The sequence below is a fragment of the Polypterus senegalus genome, chromosome 5, assembly GCF_016835505.1.
Source record: "Polypterus senegalus isolate Bchr_013 chromosome 5, ASM1683550v1, whole genome shotgun sequence".
In the NCBI taxonomy this organism is placed as follows: domain Eukaryota; kingdom Metazoa; phylum Chordata; class Cladistia; order Polypteriformes; family Polypteridae; genus Polypterus; species Polypterus senegalus.
The window spans coordinates 31855567-31874570 of NC_053158.1; the positions used below are offsets into that span (position 1 = coordinate 31855567).

Consider the following 19004-nt stretch of genomic DNA (forward strand, 5'->3'; position numbering starts at 1 on the left):
ACATAGGCTTTCGCAATAGGTGCTTTGTACATTACATGTGAACACACCGAAAAAAAGCATATCCATGATGAAGCACATCTGATTCACAATAAAGTCAATATTTGCAGATATAAGCAATTTTAAAAAGTGCAAGTAACAATTACTTCACTTGTGCAGTGTTGACGGTAAGCTTATCTGTTGCATCAACAGTTGTACCAAAATAATTATTTATTATAAACATTTTAACTCAACTAACCAATGAATGTAATATTTAATCAGCATACATTACCCAATGTCCTGAGATCCACGATTATTAAATCTAACTTTAGAAGTTTTAGACATGTACTTCGGAACATTGCTACTTATGGTTTTAACCAAGCAATTCAGCTAAAACGTTTTTGTTCAAACGACAGCCAAATGTTGCTGCTTTGTTGCTACTATGAATAAAGCAGAGCACCGGAGAAAAGTCACTTTAATGACAGGTAATGCCACAGTAAATAAGAGCAGAGGCGTTGTGACCACAAGGAACTGTACAATTAAATTTGCAAGTCTGAAAGGATGGAAAATGACAGCTGTTGTAAAAGCATATAAAATAACATTATTGTAGTGTAATTGCAAGTGGAAACTGCCTGAACTCATTTTGGCAAATTTATGCTACCTTTAAATGTTCAATGAAAAATATTGTTGCTTTCTTCTTTGTTGCAAAGAAAAGTATTACAGTGATTATGTATGAATATTTTTATTCTATTTCATACAGTGAAATACAGTATTTTGTTTAATATTTCTAAATGTGTAATCTCTTTTTTCACAGTCAGGAGTAATTTTTTCAACTGCTTGTTGGTTACCACACAACCAACAGAAATTAATTAGCAAATACAATACTGCACTATAAACTATATATTTATTTATATTGAAGGTTACAAAAATCAAGAACTGAAAAAAAAAATAGGAAAATCACGTAAAAGTCTGATTTAATTTGAGGGATTAGGGAACGTCCACTTGGGAGAGCTGGAAACTGTTATGGAGGATAAGGTGGTCTTATTGGTTCAGCGCAACAGGTTGCCAATGTGAGATAAATAGAAATATTACTGTTGCAACACAAATTTTTGCTTAATACTGAAAACAATTATTTAAAAATATAGTAATATAACACAATGTATTTGTCTTTATTCACTAAGTCATTGATTCACTAGCTGTGTCCAAACTAGAATTTCAATATTGCTCTTTTAAAAGACACCGATACCCTGACTCTTATGTCAAAGAACCCCAAATTTATAATATAATAAATAATATAAATTATATATAAACACCGTAGACACATTTATTGAAATGTCAGCTCTCATTGATATAACAAAAGACAAAGAGTGTCACACCATTTTCACACTTAATAAGCTCCTGTAGCTCACAGTATTTAGGGGAAAAAAAACAATTATTTTGAGAAAGATTCTTTAAAATAACAAAAATGCTTTCAATGAACTATATATGATTGCTATACATGAAAGTATTCATGAAGTTCTCAGTCTGAACGTGAAACTGGACCCTTCGGACATCGCATATATAGTAAAAAAAACTGCACATGGTGCACCACCTCCTTTTATAATACGCTACCGTGGTTGTCCGTTTGTCTGTCCAGGATTTTAAATCATCTGTAGCTCGCAAACCATTTCACCTATTGACCTGTCCGCTTTCGGGGTGATGATTTTTATTACTCTTAATTTTTATTTTATTTTATTGTAGAATCAACTCTTGGCAGCAGGCAGCAGGTAGGCCATGTGGCGCATGCTTATGGGCACCTTTCTCATCCCTACCACCTTTACCGTCACTTCCTCTACCTCTTCATATCTTAAGTCATTCTTGAGGCAGATTGAAGACTTACGTGCCAGCTTAAGTGACAAGTTAAGAAAAAAGAACTAAGTAATTGCAACACAAAAACTGAATCAGTTTTAACGCGAAAAGATGGCGACAGAAGAAGAGAAGCGGACCGTTAAGAGTGCAGAAAACAAGAGCTGCTCGGGAAGCAGCAAGTGTATCAACCTCTGAGTAAACACATGATAAACGTGCAGAGAAAGAGTATGAAGACTATAAGTCAAGTATATTCACTGCACATTAACGTTATTGTGCAGTGCGCCATTACTGGTTTAAATACAGTATATACTGTAAATACACACACACATACAAACATATGTATATATATGCTGACCATAATATGGTGGCGCAGTAGCAGCACTGCTGCCTTGCAGTATGGAGACCTGGGTTCACTTCCCGGGTCTTCCTTGCATGGAGTTTGCATGTTCTCTCCGTGTCTGCGTGGGTTACCTCTCACAGTCCAAAGACATGCAGGTTAGGTGCATTGGCGATTCTAAATCGTCCCTGGTGTGTGTGTGTGTGTGCCCTGCGGTGGGCTGGCCCCCTGCCCAGGATTTGTTCCTGCCTTGCGCCCTGTGTTGGCTGGAATTGGCTCCAGCAGACCCCCGTAACCTTGTGTTAGGATGTAGCGAGTTGGATAATGACTGACTGACTAAATATATGCATACACAATTTAATGTTTTCAATTTAATTTTTTCTTTAACGTCATTATTGCTGAATGATACCAAATTCTGCATATATCTATACCAGTGATGGAACATGCAAGTTTTACATTATTAAGTCATTTGTTTTATACCATTCTATTAACAGCTAACTATGTAAAGTACTTAGAAAGAAACAGAACTCACAAAAATAGCCTACTCCTATATATTTAAAGTGAGGCAGGAACATTTAACAGTGCTTATTTAAACTGAACTCTCAAAATTATCAACTCAGTCCTTCGCCTAGGCCCAGATTTTGCATTTTTGTTCCACAAAATCAAATGGACGGAGAGGTAGATAAACAGGAGTTGAAACAAAGCTAAATTGTAACTGGGAAGACAGGCGATCAAAGCATCAAAACCCAAAACAGAACCCAAACTCATATTTAAAATTTTCTAAAGAAAATAAACATGTCAAAAAAACAAAAAACACAAACAAACTTTTCAAATACTTTTGCTTTTCTTTGAGAAACTGCAACCTCGGACAAGTGACCTCAGGAAGCACACTATGACCCCATAGTCTGTGACATCTGATGTTGCCGCTAGCAACCGTATGACAACCAGTAAACACAATCACACAAAATGGCAAGTCCTGTGTGAAAACAGAATAGCATTGTGGGAAAATGCACATAAAAAAGAAACACCAGGAATAGCTTGTTAGCACCAAAATCAAATGCAAATAATTAAATCACAACAAAATAATGACCAATCAAGACAGGTCCACATACTGTACAACATATGCGTTTAAAAAAAGTCTTTGGAGCACTTTGGGGGTGCTATTGGGTACGGCATGACCTATATAAAAATAGCAACTGAATTGAAGAGTTAGATGCAATAAGCCCCATGGTGCAAACTTCAGGTATTGTAAGAAGAACTAATAATGCAAAAAATTAAACTGAAAACCAGTCAGTTTTATAAAAGGTAAATACACCACAAGACTAGTACAGGCACTTTTTCCAAAAACAGGAAAAAAAGTCACAGAGAAGAAACTGAAAAGGATGTCTCCACACATACATAACAAATAAGCAGCATTTGAAGCTGCCAAATAGCTGATTAGTCATTTTAAATGTAAAGGTCAGACTGATCCTGAAAGGCCATATTAGCTTCAGGCTTTCTAAATCGTAAGAGCAAACCTCAGGATTAGAGACAAATTGGAATGTGAAAATACTCCATCCTTAATTATAAGATATTGCCCTGTTTCTTGAGTGGCCTTATCGATACAGAGAAAAGCAAATATTGTGAAACATACAAAACTTGTGTAAACTGTTCCAATTATGTAGTCAAGCTGACAAATTGCCTCATCCCACTGGCTGCTCACTTGCAGATTTCGTTTTGCATACATTTCTTGGTAATGATGGTTAAGTCTATTTACTACCATCCATTATCTGACCTTATACACTCCCGAACAGGTTCCTGGGTGGCCACTGATGATCCCCTAAGCAGAGAATACAATGTAAGAATCAACTTTGAATAAGACAATGCTCCATCAGAGAACACATTCACTCGTATGGAGGCCATTTTTGACTAAATGCGAGGATGGCACAGTGCCCAGATCTGCTAACTCACAGCTCCAAAGTCCTGGGTAACCATTTCAATTGTGACCTTCCCGCTTTTGCCATCACCCCCAATGTCTGCATAAAACTTGTACGTCCTTCCGTGTCCATGTGCACTTTCTCCCAAAGAAATACACTTTGAATTGATGGGTTAATGTTAAAAAATAAAAGAGGCACAAATGATTGGCTGCTTGATTTAACAGGACTTTCTCAAACCTGTTAACCCACTTCTCATGGGGCAGAATGTATCCTGGCAGCATTGGCCACAAGGAGCAACCAAGCGTGGATGGGGCACGAGTTCATTGCAGGGTCCACTGATATAGTCCAGCTTACAGTAACCAATTAACTTAAAACAAATGTCTTTGAGATGTGGAAGGAAAGCCCCCAAACACAGGGAATGTACAAACTCCACACAAACAGTCAGAGGATTTGAACTCGGGACGCTGGATTTGTGTAACATCAGTCCCAACCACTACGCCACTGCCTCAACCAAGTTAACTGGAATAAAAAAGAAAAAATCATATAAAAATAGTAATTTTGTACTCTGTCTGTTAGAGCTTCTTTTAAATGAAGCCAGATAAGCTCTGTGGTTATAGTGATCACAAAGAAATCTGCTCCGTGCAAGGGCTTCAAATGCTTAAACAGTAAAAGCAGGTGGCGGCTCTTAGTTTTTAGGCCGATCACAGAGACGCAATGCTTCCTGTGCAAGGGGTACCTCCTGGAATGAAATGAACGTGTGGTTAGACATGCGTGTTCAAATAGTCACAGTCGGGTGGGGTGTGGTGTGGTACGCATGTAGTCTAACACACCATAACTCGAGACCACTTTTGGTTTTATTATGTCAGAAAGCAAATGTTTTCAGAAAAGGGGGTCTACAATGTGTCCACCTTGAGATTACTACACTATTAGTCAATATTCATTGTTTTAGCGGATTTTAGCACACATCAACAGTTATAATTACTGTTATATTATGCATTTATCAAGCCAAAGATGAGCGACTGGTCTGCTGCCTCACAGCTCCACACTTCCTTGGGCTGAGATGGCACTCTGGGAGCTGCTTGAGTGGAGTTTCATGTACTTGTTGTGTCTGTGTATGTCTGTCTTCAGGTAAATCTAAATTCACCAGGTATGAGTGACTGTGTGCATAAATGGCATTTTGTCCAGAAATTTTGGATTAGTAGGTTGTATTAGTTGCTGACTCAAGGTTGGTACTGTAGGTCTATGTGTTGGGAAGGTGGTGGGATGGGTAAGGGGTCCCTCTTAGAGAGGTGGCACTGATAAATAATTACAGATTAGCAGCACAAAATAATCTAATAAAATGAGGGAAATCGTTTTACAACAAAAAAGATTTACATGCAAAATATTATTTGAATTACAATAAAAGCATAGCCACAAAAATTTACGCTATCATGACCCCTTCATTCTATCTATCGTTAGTAAATACAGACTTCTGAAACTTCAAGCCCCCCCGCCACCCGTTATTCAACTAATCTAAGGTTAGTAAATTTAGATACACTCAGCTTCAACCCTCCTGGTCTTCAAGCTAATGTTTGTAAATTAAGCCACTCGAAAATTGTACATTTCTGGGAGTAATTTCTTAAACTAAAAACAATCCACAAGTAGAAAAGGTGGACAACCTCAGCTCTAAAGGCAAGTCACTCCAGAGAACTGCAGTTGTAGCAGAAGACAGATGCGGGCTGGTGTGCTCTGCAATACATACTGCGTATCCACACAAACACACACACTAGCTGCGTTACTCAGCTTCACTCAGGAAATTGCGTAAGACTATGGACATCAGTTATAGTGCCGTCGGGAGTATCAGAAGTACTATTTGACTAACTAAAGACTTTTTCTTATACAATATTTGTTTTAGTTTGTTTGTTTGTTTTAGTTTATTTGACTGTGGGCTAATTGGCAGACAGGGTGGTGTAGTGGTTAAGGCGTTGGAGCTAGGACTTCAAATCCTGAGGTTGTGGGTTCATAGCACGCTGCTGACGCAGTTTCACCAAAACCAAGTCACTTTACCTGCCTGTGCTCCAATTGGAAGACAAAAAAAATATCTCAAATGTTGTAAGTAGGGATTAGCCAATTGATCAGCAGATTTTCACTAAAAAAAAAAAAGACCGATCACAAAAAACGATATTTTCAGTCCCTGCCTTTCTAAGTTTTATGGTCATTTATTGTGCTCCTTTACACAAGTATTTCGGTAGTTGAGCCTGCACATGTCTCTTTTTTCCTTTTGCAGCAAACTTCCTGCAATATAAACAAACAGCAGCAAGTGGAGGCTTGTTTTATCAGTGAACAAGAGGTGATTGGTATATTAGCTTTAACGTTAAAGAAAGTGGAGTAATAAACTGAATAAAAGTAATCAGAGAAGTCGTCCTACGCAACTAGACAAACGGCAAGAAAAGCTACTTTAAGGAATTGAGACGTTTATTTTGATAACTGATAGTGCCCTGCCACATATTATCACAGCATTCAAGACTGTCAAGAGTGCCAGGGACTGGCACCAGCCTCTATGACACGGAGCTACAATAAGCCTTGTTGAACAGAAACTAATTCATTAAAAGTAGGTTAATCTTTTCCAGGTTTCAGCTCTTTATTTTCTGTAAGTAATATTATTTTTAATTATTTGAAGGACAGCTATTTTTTGCATTTAAATAGTCATCTTTGTACTATACCATTCTCAAATCCACTCAATCCAATTTAAGATCAAGGAATGTCAGAACCTATCCTGACAACATTAAGCGCTGGTCCATCACAAGGTCCGTTCACACACACCCACACACTATGGGCCCATTAAGATCACCAATTCACTCAACATGCACATTTTGGGTACATGGAAGGAAAATTTGAGAACCTAATTAGAAAAATCCAAACAAAGCCAGAAAGAAAGTACATGGACAACAATCAGGTATGGATTTCATTTTATTTTTGCATAGTGCTCTTCACCGAGTGTAGACTCAGAGCGTTGGAACAAGTTCACAGGTAAAATGATTTAAAACTTTACAAATTACTAATTACATAATGCATGCTCAACAGAACATAAGAACAACTGTAACAAGAACATGCCAATCAGCCCAATAAGTTCATCCATCCTATTTAAATAGATTGTCCAAAATAACATCAAGTCACGGTCTGATGTTCCATGAAGTCAGCTCCCCACCACACCAATTGATAATTTATTCCATGTATGTATGGTTCGTAGTGTGAAGAAAAACTTTATGACATTTGTGCCAACTCTGCCCTAAAGAAGTTCCCAGTTGTGTCCCCAAGTTCTTCTTACAGAATGTATTTTAAAGCAACAGCTTGGATCCACTGTACTAATTCCCTTCATTGATGTCCCCTCTTAATCCCTATTTGCTTAAGATGGAAAGGGTTACCTCTTTCGCACTCTTTTCCTAGTCCCAGTATCAGTCCAGTCGATCTTCTCTGTTAGAACACTAGAACACTCTAGACAAGAACAGGCCATTCAGCCCAACAAAGCTTGCCAGTCATATCTACTTATTTCTTCCAAAAAAACATTAAGTTGAGTTTTGAAAGTCCCTAATGTCTTACCGTCTACCACACTACTTGGTAGCTTATTCCAAGGGTCTATTGTTCTTTGTGTAAAGAAAAACTTGCTAATGTCTGTGCGAAATTTACCCTTAACAAGTTTCCAACTGTGTCCACATGTTCTTGTCGAACTAATTTTAAAATAACAGTCTCGATCCACTGTACTAATTTCCTTCATAATTTTAAACACTTCAATAATGTCTCGTCTTATTCTTCTTTTGCTTAAACTGTAAAGTCTCAGCTCTTTTAATCTTTCCTCATAATTCAACCCCTGTAGCCCTGGAATCAGCCTAGTCGCTCTTCTCTGGACCTTTTCTAGTGCTGCTATGTCCTTTTTGTAGCCTGGAGACCAAAACTGCACACAATACTCAAGATGAGGCCTCACCAGTGCATTATAAAGGTTGAGCATAATCTCCTTGGACTTGTACTCCACAGATCGTTCTACATAACCTAACATTCTGTTAGCCTTCTTAATGGCTTCTGAACACTGTCTGGAAGTCAATAGCTTAGAGTCCAATATGACTCCTAAATCCTTCTCATAAGGTGTACTCTCGATTTTCCGACCACCTATTGTGTATTCAAACCTAATATTATTACTTCCTATGTGTAATACTTTACATTTATTGACATTAAATTTCATCTGCCACAAATCTGCCCAAGCCTGTATGCTCCCCAAGTCCTTCTGTAATGATATAACGGATTCCAAATTAGCTGCTAATCCACCTATCTTGGTATCATTTGCAAACGTAACCAGCTTGTTACTTATATTCCTATCTAAATCATTTCTATATATTAAAAATAGAAGCGGCCCTAACACTGACCCCTGTGGAACACCACTCATAACATTGGCCAATTCTGATGAAGTTCCTCGCACCATCACCCTTTGCTTCCTGTGTCTCAGTTAATTCTGTATCCACTTACACACCACACCCAGAACCCCCACTTCTGTTAGTTTGATGCCCAACCTCTCAAGTGGCACCTTATCAAATGCTTTCTGAAAGTCAAGATAAATAATATCATATGCTCCACTTTGATCGTATCCTCTTGTTGTCTCCTCCTGTTATGTCTTTTTGTATTATATAGACCAAAACTGAGCACAGTACTCCAGGTGATGTCTCACTATTGTGTTGTATAATTTAATTATAATCTCTCTTAACTTATTTGCCACACATAGTAATATATAACCTAACATCCTATTAGAGATCTATATTTCTGTACACAGAGCAGTATAGATTTGTTTAAATACAAAGTAAAACAAAGCAGTTCCACAAATAAAATAAATGGATCCTAACATGATTTGTCCATTAACACTATTGTTAAGTTATGGCCCATTGGGATTTGAACCCAAACTGCTGGATCCATGAAGTGGCAGCTCTGACCACTAGCCCCCCATCATCTCTCTGCTCATAACATCAGTCGTCTTAACAGAACATCCTGTCCACAAGACACCATCCATTCACTAACTTACTTTTAAATATTTTGGGATCATATGTATAGAAACTGGTGATGCAGTAAGTTTGAAAATGTTATGTTACATTTTTGTACTGAAACAGGAGATGTGCAAGCACCGCAGCAAGAGGAATGCGAATGCATTCAAAAATAATTTGCTTTTCATTAGAAGATTGACAAGGACGAAAATCAGTGGACATCTTGGACTGAATAGAGCTTCTACCTTCTTTAACTGGTACAGTTTTGAATCTGTTTGGGGTGACTTAGTGGGCTAGTAATACTGAAGGATCACTAGAAACATCTCTCCAAAAGAATCCTTTTTTTGAATTTATTGCAACACATTGATTAATGTTGTTGCCTCACACTTTCAAAAACCTGGAGTCAGATCTCAGCCCTGCGTGTAGCTTGCATATTATCCCAGCATTCCACAGACATGGGTGTTAGGATAATTGGCAACCCTAAATTGGGTCATTGTGTGTAAGTGTGCCCATCATGGACCAGAAGCCTTACTAGCATCGACCCAATGCTGTATGGAGAGGTTTCAGCCCACAGTTACTCAACTATAGACCAGGTGGCCTCAGAACATTGGCAGAGGTCAAAGGACAGACAATAAGAGAATAACCAGAGCTGTTCACACTCGATTAAACAGCTTTAGCAGACAGAGGAGTATTTTTGGCTGGACGTCTTTCAGATTTCATGCTTGACTGTTACATCAATACTGAAAGCTGTAGAGGTTAAATTACAGCACACATGTCCATTTTGTTAAAAGTGTGGCCGGCATTTGACTTTTTCAAATGTTAAGCATCTCCTTAAGATAAAAAATGTTAGCAATCAAAACAAATGTCTTGCCAGATGCCTTCTGTATTGAAATGACGGGTCATATAATGATTGTGAATCACTATGGTAAGTAAATTACCCAGGTATGAAGACAACTCACAATCAAAGGAAACCTACAGCAATATAGACTCCTGCAATTTATAATTTTGCAGCCCAAAGTTCACCAAAATATTTTACCATTTTATGTATAAAAAAGGGATGGCATGGTGGCATTGTGGATAGCACTGCTGTCTCACAACTCCAGAGTCGTGGGTTCAGATTCCACTTTAGGTACTGCCTGTGTGAAGGTTGCAGATTCTCCCCACAACCTAAAGACGTGTGTGACAAATTAATTAGTTACCCTGAACTGACCTGGTTTACATATCAGTGTGTGCCAGTGTGTGCTCAGCCGTGGACTGGCACCATATGCAGACTTGGACTAACTGGATTAGACAACAGATGGGGGAACATTCTTAAACATAATGGTTCTGAAATGGTTCATTACTGGCTTATGTGGTTCTTCATAGAGCCATTGTTTGACAAACAGCCTTTACATTGTGGAAAGAACTCTGCTCATATTATTATTATAATTAGAGGATTTAAAATGTTCCTCCTATGTAGACAAAACAGAAATTGTTAATGTGCAGTGGGCTACCTAGCAGTTTACAACAGATCAAAAGATCCTGAACTGAGCCTGTCTTATTGTGTGCAGTAAGAGTCCTTTACAATCCAGGACCCCATTGTTATTTTACAAATCTGTTACCATCTATTCATGGTTATCTATGGAGTCTGTTATGGATCTAACTGCGTAAAGGTTCTTACTGGAACATTCCTGTGGATGGTAGTTTTTCATCCTAAACATCTTTATTTTGTAAGAGAGTGTGACAATGAATGGCTGATTCACTCATTCATTCACATGCTCAAAGTTGCCACGTTTACAGAGTGCAGTGAAAACAGTATTACCAGGAACACAATGGGGATGTAGCAGCTTATTATTCCCATTACATCTTTATATTTAGATGGCATGTTCAGTGTTTACATGTTATTGTTAAACTGATGATGTACAAAGTTAAAATAAAATTAATAATAGTTATTGAAAGAATATGCGTTATATTGAATACAGCTTTTAATATCATGTGCACATTTATATTTCCATGATACAAAAAAGTCTGATGGTTGTTTAAATAAAATACTACTTCCGGTTGAGCAATTTTTCTCAAATTTCATATCTGCTTGTTTTTTATCATTATAAATATCTATACAAAATTTGAATCATCTATCTGTAATTATAACCATAGTTTACTTGAAAATTTGTGAAAGTATTCAGTTAAAGTACCACTTCCGGTTGCCCAAAGTGGCCAAAAAGTTAATAGGGTTCCTTATTTTTGATAAAAAGCAGGTGTACAAAATCTCCTTGACTGAGGTCAAAGTGTTTTCATGTTTACACACAGACAGACATCATTTCAAAAATGGCATTTTCAGACTTAGGAAGGTCTGAAACGTCAAGGTTCATCAAAATCTGAATTTTTTCACGATTCCTATACTTTCTCTATACTATGTATATGAGAAAGTAAAAGTTAAAGTTGAATGAGCATAGGAAAGACTTGACACTGAGACATTGTACAAGTAACAGTGGGATCAGAGGAGGTCCCGATTCTGACAGCTGACCCTGCAAATGGTTTGGTTCATGATGCGCCTAATAAAAGCAGCATTCACTGATCTACAGTAATCCCTCGCTATATTGTGCTTCGACTTTCGCGGCTTCACTCTATCGCGGATTTTATATGTAAGCATCGCTAAATATATAACGCAGATTTTTTGCTGCTTAGCAGTTTCTGCGGACAATGTGTCTTTTTACTTCCTGTACATGCTTCCTCAGTTGGTTTGGTCAGTTGATTTCATACAAGGGACGCTATTGGCGGATGGCTGAGAAGCTAACCAATCAGAGCACGCAGTTAAGTTCCTGTGTGCTGAATGCGGTGTTAACCAGGAAGTCTCGTCTCGCTCATTCAGCATCAACGCGTTTCGCTGTGTAAAGAGTTAACTTTTGTGCTCTTTTGTGTTTATCTTTGTGCATAGTCAAGCCCTTCACTGTGGCTCCAAAACGATCTGCTCCTGCTACTGCTTCAGGGGCCGTGCCCAAGCGCCAACGGAAGATGTTAACGATTGCCGAAAAGGTAAACGTTTTGGATTTGTTGAAGGAAGGGCAAAGCTACACCGCTGTAGGACGCCATTACAGATTCAATGAGGTTACGATTCTTTTTATTTAAAAAGTAGGAAAGGAATATAAGATCTACGGCCGCAGTGTCCTTTTAACCAGGGTGCAAAACAAGTTGTAAGTGGATGTAATAAAGCAGTAGTCTGGATGGAATCTGCTTTAGGGATTTGGATTGAAGAAGAATAACGGTGGTGCTACACAGTCACCTGAAGTGGCTACTTTGGAAGAGCTGTAACGCTCTCCTTTGTTGTGCAGTAAAATTAAACTCATTGTTATCAGACAAGTCATTGTGTCATTGTTGGTGAGTAACCATAATTAAATTTTCTACTTACAGTACTTAGTACATGTACGTACGTTTAGTGTCACTGTACACACATTTACTGTATACTATTTTTCTTGCATTGTACGTATTTTTTGCTGGTGGCCTGTCTATCGTAATGGCTGTAACATATGTCGTATCGGAGACACTCGATATCTTTAAAATAATATTTAGGTTTTACTGTATAGAAACAGTGTGTTTACATACATAATTTCAATGAAACTTACCTAATATCTAAGAGAATACAAAGGGATTATGCTATATAACTGTGCAGGGAATATTTATAAACAGTGTGGGAGAGTTTATAAGGGGTTAAAATATATAAAAATAACCATACAAACATATGGTTTCTACTTCGCCGATTTTCACCTATCGCGGGGGGGTCTGGAACGCAACCCCCACGATCAAGGAGGGATTACTGTACTGTCCCACATGCGTGCACAGGGACCACCCATGCAACACTACTGAGGTAAGCATATGGGCACCAATTCCACGGGGAAGTGTGGTCACTAGCAGCCTCCATTCTTTCACCTGCAGACTGAACAACTGCTGATGTAATTTCCTGTTTGACTCCAGAGGTCCCACCTCTTACAGCCCCATAGGTTATTTAAAGAATGGCGCCGACATTAATTTCAGGAATCAATTCAGAACACGACGGCACTCTGCTACGGAAAGGAATTTGATCCCTGTCTGCCTGAGACAGGCACTGAAGGACGTTGACGTACATGTGTCATTAGTCATTAATACGGTTTTTGGCGAATGCCCTCTTCTACGCGGTGGTGTGCTCGGGAGGCAGCATAAAGAAGAAGGACGCTTTGTGCCTGGACAAACTGGTGAGGAAGGCAGGCTCTATTGTAGGCATGGAGCTGGACAGTTTGACATCCGTGGCAGAGCGACGGGTGCTGAGCAGGCTCCTGTCAATCATGGAGAATCCACTGAACAGGATCATCTCCAGACAGAGTAGCAGCTTCAGCGACAGACTGCTGTCACCATCCTACTCCACTGACAGACTGAGGAGATGATAAAAAAGCACTATATAAATGTAATGAATTATTATTATTATTATTATTATTGTTCCTCCGCAACACTGTGCGACTCTTCAATTCCACCCAGGGGGTAAATGTTAACATTATACAAAGTTATTGTCTGTTATACCTACATTGTTATCACTCTTTAATTTAATATTGTTTTTTATCAGTATGCTGCTGCTGGAGTATGTGAATTTCTATTATTATCTATCTATCTATCTATCTATCTAATTTGCCTAACATTAATCAAAGTCACTTCTGATCCCCAGCCCTTTATTATCTCCCTGATGCCTTTTGTTTACAGTACTAAGCAACACTTTTATCCAAAGCAACTTGCAAATTGCACATGCAAGCAAGAAGTATATTTTGAAATGACCCTGTGTTGGCTGGGTTTGGCTCCGGCAGACCCCCGTGACCCTGTATTCGGATTCAGCGGGTTGGAAAATGGATAGATGGATGAATAAGAGCTATTTTATAGTGCTGCTGGGCTAGGCTACTACCCACCCAAACCCAAAATGGATCATGTATGTAGTCAGCATGGTGCCACACAAGTACTGGAAAGACAAGCAAAGACCACATAAAGACCTCCTCATGTACTGTATGTATGGGAAAACTCTTGTTTGCCCCCACATCCCAACGACATGTATTTTAGGTTAATTGGAAACTCTGATTTGTCCCAAACACAAAACGACCTCCCAATGATTTACAATGCTTTTATTACAGGTATACCATACCCAGAAAACTGATGGATGTATATGAAGTGCCACTGAAAAAAAAGCTTCACAAGCAGCAGCAGCAAAGACCTGTTTCCTGAGTTTCGCATATGAAGAGTTTAAAAGGGAAAGACGTTTCAATATGCAGCAACTCGGGCGGTAAGTTGGGGTGGAACGAGAGCAGCAGAGTACAAGCAAGGTGTAGGGTGAGAGGAATAGCCTTTACCACAGAGCGACTGAGGGGCAGGCTGGTTTAGGGGTGGTCTGGGAGAGCAATCATGGAAAGTAATGGAGCGGCAGGCTGGTGCGAGTCGGGATGAGAAGCTTTAGTGGGCAGTAGTGGAGTACCAGGCTGTCATGAGTGGAATGGGGTGCTTTACCAGCAGCGAGGAAGTGCTCTGTTGGTGTGGGAGTGGGATGACAGTTTTCAGCACAAAGAAAGAAACCTTTAGAGAAGTGGCGAGTGACCAAGCAGCAGCTTGTCAGTTCATGTCTACCATCTTCCCTGGAAATGTATTTTTCAGGGTTGTAACAATGTTTAAGTTCAACATTCTCTGCCAAAAAAAGTTGGAGGAGAGCTGACGGTCTGACACTCATCGGCTCACTTTGTTCTATCTTGTTTCTATGAAGAAAATATTCTTAGCTTAATTAACAAACCAATGCAAAAAAAATGACTGCAAGGCAGGAATTAGCCTCCACTTCACCTTTTCAACAAGGTTAAACAAATATAAGTGATGACTGACCGGCTAAGTGATTTGGATGAAAAAAGAACATCATATTCACAATAGTCATCATTTTCTAACCCACTTGGTCCTGACCAGAGTTATGGGTTGGATTTGGTGCTGCAGCCTGGCTCCATTCCTACTTACATTATACACCGCAGACTTTAAACATTAGTCGGACTTTTGCCACATTCAGAAGTACTCTGATGATACAGTTACTGTGGTGTGCGGAAGGAATGGGCAAGAAGGGGAATACGGGGATCTGACTGGAGCTTTCAGTGACTGGCGCAATAAGAACTGCCCGGTTCTGAACACAATGAAGACCAAGGAGATGACTGTGGATTTCCACAGGTCTAAGCTTCCCATTCAGCCTGTCAACATCCGAGAGGAGATACTGAGGTGGTGCAGACTTATAAATATCTAGGTGTCCACCTTGACGACAGACTGGACTGGTCAGTGAACACAGCTGTCCTCTACAGGAAGGTGCAGAGCAGGCTGTTTCTCCTCAGAACACTCAGATCGTTCAATGTATGTAGTGAAATGCTGTCTGTGTTCTATCATACAGTTGTTGCTTGTGCCCTCTTCTTTGCCGCCGTGTGTTGGGGAGGCAGTACGGCAGAGGAGAACACAAAGCGCCAGGACATGTTGGTGAAGAACCAACAGGACTGTGGACTCGCTGGGAATCGTGGTGGAAAGGTGCATGGGGAAGAAGTTGCAGGCCATCCCTGACAATAAGCTGTCACCCTCTCCACAACATTTTGGAGAGTCGGAGAAGTAAATGTAGCAGTCATCTGAAGATCTGTGAGATTTTATAACGCTGTTGTCCACATGAGTGATTCATCACCTCGTCGCCACTGTACCTTCCAACACTGTAACAGCTGACTATTTGTTACTGATGTTTTATTCTCCTTGCCCTTTGTAATACATTGTAACAATTCTTTACTGATGTGTTTGTGCTACAGTACACTTGAATTTCGATGAGAGAATGAACAAAGTATCTATTTATCTATCATAGCGTGCATGACAGGAACAAACCCTGGACAAAGTGCAAGTCCACTGCGTGGCAAACACACACTATGGACAATTTAGGACCGCCAATTCGCCTATAGCATGCATGTCTTAGGGCTGTGGTGAGGAAACCACACTGACAAGGTGAGAGACTGCAAACTCCACGCTGGGATTACCGGGGTAGGTGCGAACCCAGGCAGCAGCACTATCACTGCGCCACCATGCTGCCCCGTATTCATAACTCAGTTTATCAAAACAATTCCTAATGGCTGTCCATGGTGTGTTTAACTCCAGGAAAAAAAAGGAAGAAAACCACTTCAGTACAAAACTACTATCTCAAATACAAATGAGGTGGATGTAATAAAGCGAGGGGAAGGAATGTCCGGACCTTCCATTCAGCAGGATAACCGACCAAAAACCCTAAATCGATCACTGCTAATTTGGCTCGATTCCCGAGTCACCGCGTCCCAGGGTCCCAAAGCAGCGGCTGTATTTCATAGATCGCGTGCTCACGTCCGCACAGACATTCAGCAATGCCTGGAATTGGTTCGAAATTCATTTACAACGAATTGGAGGAGTCAGCACTGTCACCGTCCTCCAAAGTGCGGCTTATTCAATACGTTTTGCATTAAATTACTATTTAAAAGATGTGCGTCTTTTATTAATAGTTGTCATATTTGTATTGGCGGTACTGCGGGCTGCGATCCACGCACCAGACAGGCGTGACGTCCTCTAGAACAGAACAAGCTCACTTGCAGGTCAAAGTTCTTTGAAGAGACTTGAGAGACAGAACACAGCGGATTTTATAAACATTAGATACTATTGATGTATTTCTTACAGGCTACCGATTACACAGTGCCGCCCTCTGTATTTTTGGTAAAATCCTATAAATATTAAAACCTGTTCAGCCGGTTCGGAGTTACAATTAGTGCGGAACAAAAAAAAACAGTAAATGTCACGACTTGGTCGAGTTCATCTTTCTAAAAGCAAATAAAAGTCCTTATGAACTTCGGGCTCGGTTCGGCAAAGCGTTCCCTAATCGTCAGACATTCCCGATGCTGTTCTATAGCGGCGTGCAGTGCAGCCATTAAGTTCAAGTTTTCGTACTGATCTGACGAAGATGCCCTTTGCCCTTGTCAGTCCATTCAAATCTGACCGACTCGGTCGTCTAGACGGCCACCGCTTCCGGACGGGTACACAACATGGTGACGCTAGAAGCCGGAGGGCGCATTATCCCCCAGCGGTGATCGCTGTGTGCCAACACGTGGGTAACAATAACATTCTTGGTGTCACTATAGCGCCATAATATGAAAAGGTCTTATTTGGAGATCGCGCTTTAAGCCACTTTAGAAAAATAACAGTTTGACTGCTACAGTAAAGCTGCGCCTGGTGCCAACCGTTCGGAAATAAAAGAGGTTTGAGGAGAACGAGCCTATTTTGAGTGTGTCACACACATGACAGCTTTTATTGAATTCTGCCCCGTCCCAAACTAGAAATCGAACCCCTTCGCATGCGCACACACACACACACCATCTCGGCGTCTGTGCTCCCACATTAACGAGGGAAATCAGCCAGAATTGTTTCCCCGTATACATGCACTTCCGAGCCACAACTTCTGCTACGGAGCTGCCTCATTCGGCCTGACGCCCTTTCCCAGTCCCCTCGGCGGTGATCAGCTTGCGCTGCTTACCGCTGTCCAGCCTGACGATCTGCGGCAGCCGGTAGGAGCTGACCAGCCGGTCTAGTGGCAGAGACGTCGTGCTCCATTTCACATCTTTCAGATTGTTATAGAGCAGTAATCCAGCGTCCATGGTCGCTAGCTGACATCAACCTTGCTGCAAGCTCAGCTTCATCGGCAGGAAGTCACATTCTCAGCACGGAGCTGATCGCGGCTCCTCTCCGGCGACACGGTTTTCCCAGGACTTTACAGAGAGTTGTCGTCCAGGTTGGGCTCCGAGTGCTGCTGAGAGCAAACGCCATGGAACGGCATTAGAAGTGTGTAAGAGGCAGGACGCCTGCGCAACAAACGATAGACGCCGCCTCCCCTCCTTCGTTGCAGGGAGACCAAACACGCTTGTGCCCGGAGAAGGATCGCTGACTCGCAATCTGCTTTCTCGGCTGCCGCGCTCCACCCTCTCCCACTCCCACTCTCGCTCTCGCTCGCTCCCAGTGCCCCAAGGCTGCTGGCTGCCGCAGTCAATAAAAGAGAGAAGAAAAGGCATCCGATCTATTTCAGCTGCACCCTCAACCTTGCAGGGAACTTAAAACGCCTCTTTACACAGTAAAAAAAATGCCGGGAGCGAAACGTTTTTCCAAAAGGTGTCAGTTACACTGCGCTGCTTCCTGGGATTTACACTTCATGCAAAATATGTCGCAAAGTTCAAATATCGAATTTGCGCACTGCCGTGACAAAGAGCAGCACCCCGCGTGTGTAATTTGAGCGCAGTGACATTTATTTAGTAAATTGTTATTTCCATAACTGAAATACAGCGATATCTAAAAACTGCTCTATTGAAAAAGTTGTAATAACCTTTAGATGGCAAGCTGGAAACGGGTATTACACTTAACGGGACGCGTTTCGCGTGTGCTGGAGGTCTGAAATCTGAATAAGATGTCAGCCTTCAAGGGCTGCAAACTTCTTATCTTTCGATCACATTCCTCCTTTTGATTAAACAATACTGAACACGTGGAATCATATTTTCAGCATTTCGCCCGGCACTTCAGTAATGTTGGGTATGGCACGAGTGGCACAACCTAATTTTAAATGGCACCCTCTGTGTGGAGTTTGTAGTTTCTTCTCGTCACTGTGCTGAGTTGTCTTTACACATTTGTTTTTTTATCCCAGAATCTATTCAGTTCTTCAATTCCACCCGGGGGAGTAAATGCGAACATTAATTTTATTTTAATTCTTTTCATTTTTATTACTATTTAATTTAATATTGTTTCTTTGTATCAGTATACTGCTGCTGGATTATGTGAATTTCCCCTTGGGATTAATAAAGTATCTATCTATCTATCTATCTATCTATCTATCTATCTATCTATCTATCTATCTATCTATCTATCTATCTATCTCTA

The 19004-nt window shown here is 40.4% G+C and overlaps 1 protein-coding gene across 1 annotated transcript in view; it reads right to left on the reverse strand.

The window, feature by feature from the left end:
- Window positions 1-18184, reverse strand: part of garem (GRB2 associated, regulator of MAPK1) — a 292825-nt gene extending 274641 nt beyond the window's left edge. Inside the window, exon 1 of the mRNA XM_039754428.1 lies at window positions 17617-18184. Coding sequence (XP_039610362.1) covers window positions 17617-17737 — 121 coding nt within the window. The 5' untranslated portion in view covers window positions 17738-18184. The remainder of the gene's footprint in view (window positions 1-17616) is intronic.
- Window positions 18185-19004: the final 820 nt, after the last annotated feature.